The sequence below is a fragment of the Eriocheir sinensis genome, chromosome 25 (genome assembly GCF_024679095.1).
Source record: "Eriocheir sinensis breed Jianghai 21 chromosome 25, ASM2467909v1, whole genome shotgun sequence".
Classification (NCBI taxonomy): Eukaryota; Metazoa; Arthropoda; class Malacostraca; order Decapoda; family Varunidae; genus Eriocheir; species Eriocheir sinensis.
In genome coordinates, this window is record NC_066533.1 from 10,915,182 (window position 1) to 10,919,566 (window position 4,385).

The 4,385-nt window shown below is 41.9% G+C and overlaps 1 protein-coding gene across 1 annotated transcript; it reads left to right on the top strand.

Moving 5' to 3' along the window:
* The first annotated feature begins 344 nt into the window (after positions 1-344).
* On the top strand, positions 345-4,062 carry LOC127003352 (vitelline membrane outer layer protein 1-like). The gene is made up of 6 exons (XM_050869883.1): positions 345-509; positions 1,572-1,699; positions 1,852-1,984; positions 2,623-2,780; positions 3,320-3,385; positions 3,720-4,062. Exons 1-6 carry the CDS (start codon positions 440-442, stop codon positions 3,819-3,821), a joined length of 657 nt encoding a protein of 218 aa, XP_050725840.1. The 5' UTR covers positions 345-439; the 3' UTR covers positions 3,822-4,062.
* The last annotated feature ends 323 nt before the right edge of the window (positions 4,063-4,385 follow it).

Consider the following 4,385-nt stretch of genomic DNA (forward strand, 5'->3'; position numbering starts at 1 on the left):
GCGGGCAGGGAGTGACCTGACTCAGGGTGTGAGGGCGGGCAGGGGTCATCATTAGCAGCTGAGTGCGAACATTCTTCTCGACGCTCGTCAGTCTACATGTTTTATGAATCATAACCTCGAAAATAATTTTGATATAATTATTAGGATATTTTGAAATATCCTGGAGACACAAAAAGACGCACACACACACAAGGACTTTCCCCCTGATAGCATTGATAGGTATTCCACCCATTCACACGCAGCATGAGTAATTCCCACCGCTACACCCTTATCGCAGCACACACAACAAAACATCTCGAAAACCATCCAGTGCCTCCAGTATGCCTACCATTTATTTTTCCTTCTCTGTGGGAAAGCAAACACCTGTCCTGCCCCATACCAGATAAAAGAGAGAGCCCCCAACTCACCTGTTCACTTCCCATAAGATTCACGCAGCGCCATGATGACTGCCTTCCATCGCCTTGCCCTGTCTCTCCTGCTGGCGACCTCCTGCTGCTTCTTGGTCTTCGGTAAGCTCCTCTACGAAATGTCTCAGGTCTACTACTACTACTACTACTACTACCTACGCTCACTAATGCTACCTACACCTACTACTACTACCACTAATAATGATAATACTCTTTCTTCTTATTTTTATATTGCTTTGTATCGCATATAGTAGGTCCTTTTCCTCCTCCTCCTATAGACTACTACTACTACTACTTCTACTACTACTACTAGGGGAGAGCGGTGATGATTCGGAGAGGGTGGTGGTCCGGACATCGCATTTATTGTAAAACATATGGGACCGAGTGCCGCGAGATCTTGTGTGTAGGTGCATAATTTTGTTGTTTTTTTAAGGGTTTATCATAAGCTCTCACTTCATGGATAAGGCAAAAAGCGGATTGTGCATTATAAGGTGAGGCAGCGATGCACGGCGAAGGTATTGCCGTAGACACACGAACACCATAGAGCTCTCGTGCTGGAACTGGAATGTGACCACCCATTTATTTTCTTTTGATTCGTGATGATTCGGGAAGTTGTTTTCATTAACTTATTAATATTATATCAGTTTAAACGATAAATGTGTTGCAACAGTTCTGAAAAGGTTACTTTGGTTGATTTATATTCAGATATTGTGCGTGTGAAGAAGGAAGCCATAATTCCATGATTCTTGAAATATTTGTTATAATTTTCCTTGTTTGAGAGAGAGAGAGAGAGAGAGAGAGAGAGAGAGAGAGAGAGAGAGAGAGAGAGAGAGAGAGAGAGAGAGAGAGAGAGAGAGAGAGAGAGAGAGAGAGAGAGAGAGAGAGAGAGAGACCCAACAACCAAGACATTATACGCTTATACTATAATGAATCTCGCTCGATTTCGTTCGCTTACTTAATTGCCTTCTTCTTATATATGCCGCTGGACGAAATAAAACTATTACTATTATTATTATTATTATTATTATTATTATTATTATTATTATTATTACAGGCTCCCCAACCGGCCTCTTGCAGACTCCTTACGTTCTTATGTTCTTATGTTCTTGTGCTCTGTTAATCTTCTGAATCTTTTGTGTATCATACTCTTCCGCCCACGTCCAGGGAGCGCGCCCACCCCCCGCCGCAGGATCACCAAGACTCTGTACCTCAACAACGGGCTTCCTTGGGGCACTTGGGGCGATATAGAATTATGCGAGGATGGGAGCTTCGCCGCCTACGCGGAAGCCAAGGTGAGAGATGGATAGAAAGATAGACAGACATAGAGAGCAAGAGAGAGACTATTTCCAACCACTACTACTGCTACTGATCACTTCTACAACTATTATCATTGCTTCTGCTACTACTATTGTATTACTACTATATGCTGCTACTTCACTCGCAGTTTGAGATCTACGCCGCCCTGGACGCTGACGAGACAGCCCTCAACGCCCTCATACTCTATTGCGTTAACCTCGCGACGGGACTCCCAACCGGACACATCGCATCCACCGTGGGGGAGAAGGGAGAACTACAGGGTGAGAGAGAAGAGAGGGAGATTAGTGTAATACCACAGAATTCCACATATACATATAACATACCTCTCATACATATAACATATACACATACCTCTACATGACCCCTGCGTATCAGCAACCACACGATGTATTAAACCAGCCGCAGAAATGGTTTTAGGCGCCTGGGATTGAACCCGCGACCGGCCAGATTGGAAACAACCAGTCGGCCCAAGAGGTAGCCATTTGCAGAGCGAGTTTGGAAGGCTTTCCGTATCAGGCGGGGTCTCTACATTAGCACTATTTCTATTATTGTTATTGAGATCCATGAAAGAGCATGAAGGGATGAAAAAAATATACAGGCCCATATATGAGTCCCTTCAATGAACAGACACGAATATGAAAAATAAGTGATTTACATAGATTTACATAGAAATTCAGACCACACAGACTCTATGGTCCAGACTATAGGTGACAGTAAAGTAAGAATAATAAAAAGAAAAAAAGGGGGTTACAAAAACAATCACTTACCTATATATTTTTTAATGAGTTAACAAGAGGTAGATATGGATTTTTATTCCATTCTCTGTCAGGTAACAAAGACATTCGATTTTTCTGTGTGTATATAGTTCTTCTTTACTCCTTCCTTACTCCTTGGTCAGGGATGAAGACATGCCCCAGTGGGTTCATCACAGGGATCAAGGCCCGTGTGCTGGATAGTCAGGGAGCCTTTGGCGACGACGTGGCCATACAGAACTTCCAGATTGAGTGTGACCGCAACGACATCGTCACAGTTATCCCTGGGCAAAAGGACACCAAGGTAGAGGCAGATGGGGCATGGGAGTGCAGCTGACCTGTATGTTATGTGTTATGTCTGTGCTTGTGTTTTATGTATTACACTTAACTCTTTACAGAAGCAGTGATGGTAGTAGTATGGAGAGGAGGTTTAGTGAGATTTTTTTTTTTTTTTTCCCTTGAGCTTCTTCCATTTCTGTATAAAAAAGTGCAATACAGTAATCCTTCTTTTTCAGAAATCACACAGCCATATGAATCTACTGAATACTTTATCTGCATGAATAGCATTTTCATTTGTTATCTGATAAACTCATCAAAACAACTAACAGCACTGAAGTTCATAAATCAATATCAAATACTGAAAACAAAATCTTTAGCTTTTCTTGTTTGTACCCGTTAGTAGTACCTTTGCATAGAACCAACTTTCACATACAAGGGCTTGGCTTTCCCCAAATTAAATGTTAAAGAAAGAGTTCACTGAAGGATAAAAAATGAAATGATCAGTTTAGCTCCAACCTTGATTCTCTCTCAATAGACTTTAAGTGATGTCGTTACTTTTTTCAGATTCCCTTGGGCGAGTGGGGTGAGTGGTCTGCCTGCCCCGACGGCTCTGCCATCTGTGGCATTGAGGTGAGGGCCAGTGTGTCTGTGTGCCTCTGGAAAGCCTTGTATAGAAGTCTCATTTCTTTCTTTTTTTTTTCTTTATCTTTATTTTTTTTCTTTTTAATTGTTTATTCATTCTTTATTCTAACTATTTTATGAAGGTCAAGATTATTTAGGGGATGAGTCACACATAGATGTTGCATACTTTTCAGGGTGGTTAAATTTATGCCAGTCTAACAAAGGGGTTGGCTTTTATTTTACATGAGTACATACTTTATGGCACTTTGATTTCCATAACTTATTAGTTTAGAGTGTGTGTGTGTGTGTGTGGCCGCTCCCTGACTATGACTCCTTTCAACAGACTCGCTACAACGAAGTTGATGCCATTATTGATGACGCGGCCATATCCGATGCCACCTTCTACTGCTGTGCCCTCAACGACACCCTCACACACACCAACTAGGGGCACGGATGAGGCCAGACAAGGGCCAGGCATCCATTTGCACCTTGTGGACCAATGAGAGTAATGTTATGTCTACCAAACACTTTCCCATTGGACACAAGAGTTTAAACATACAATTCATGTGTTATTCTCAGTAAATTATCCACAAGTATACTTTACTTTACCACAAAGAAATCAAATGAAATCTAATTATACCCAACTACAATGATGTTTGAAAATTAATAAATATTGATATCATTGACCCAAGTCATGTCATTTCCTTATATGGGCACAGTGGCTTTTTTTTTTCATGGCACTGGCAGAAGCTCAAGGGCAACAAAAACAGAAAACAAGACAAAAATAAATAAAGTACTCAGGGAAACTCAACTTGCACATACACCAAGTGATCCGACTCCAAAGAGACACAGGTGACCACAACACAACAAGTAACCAAACCATCATGCCTGAATTGCCTACTTTCCCTCCCTCTAGAGCAGGGGTGTCAAACTCATGGCCCGCAGAATGGTCTTAAGTGGCCCGCGAGGTGACGAGATTCTTCAGCTCGAGTTACTATAATTGTTACAG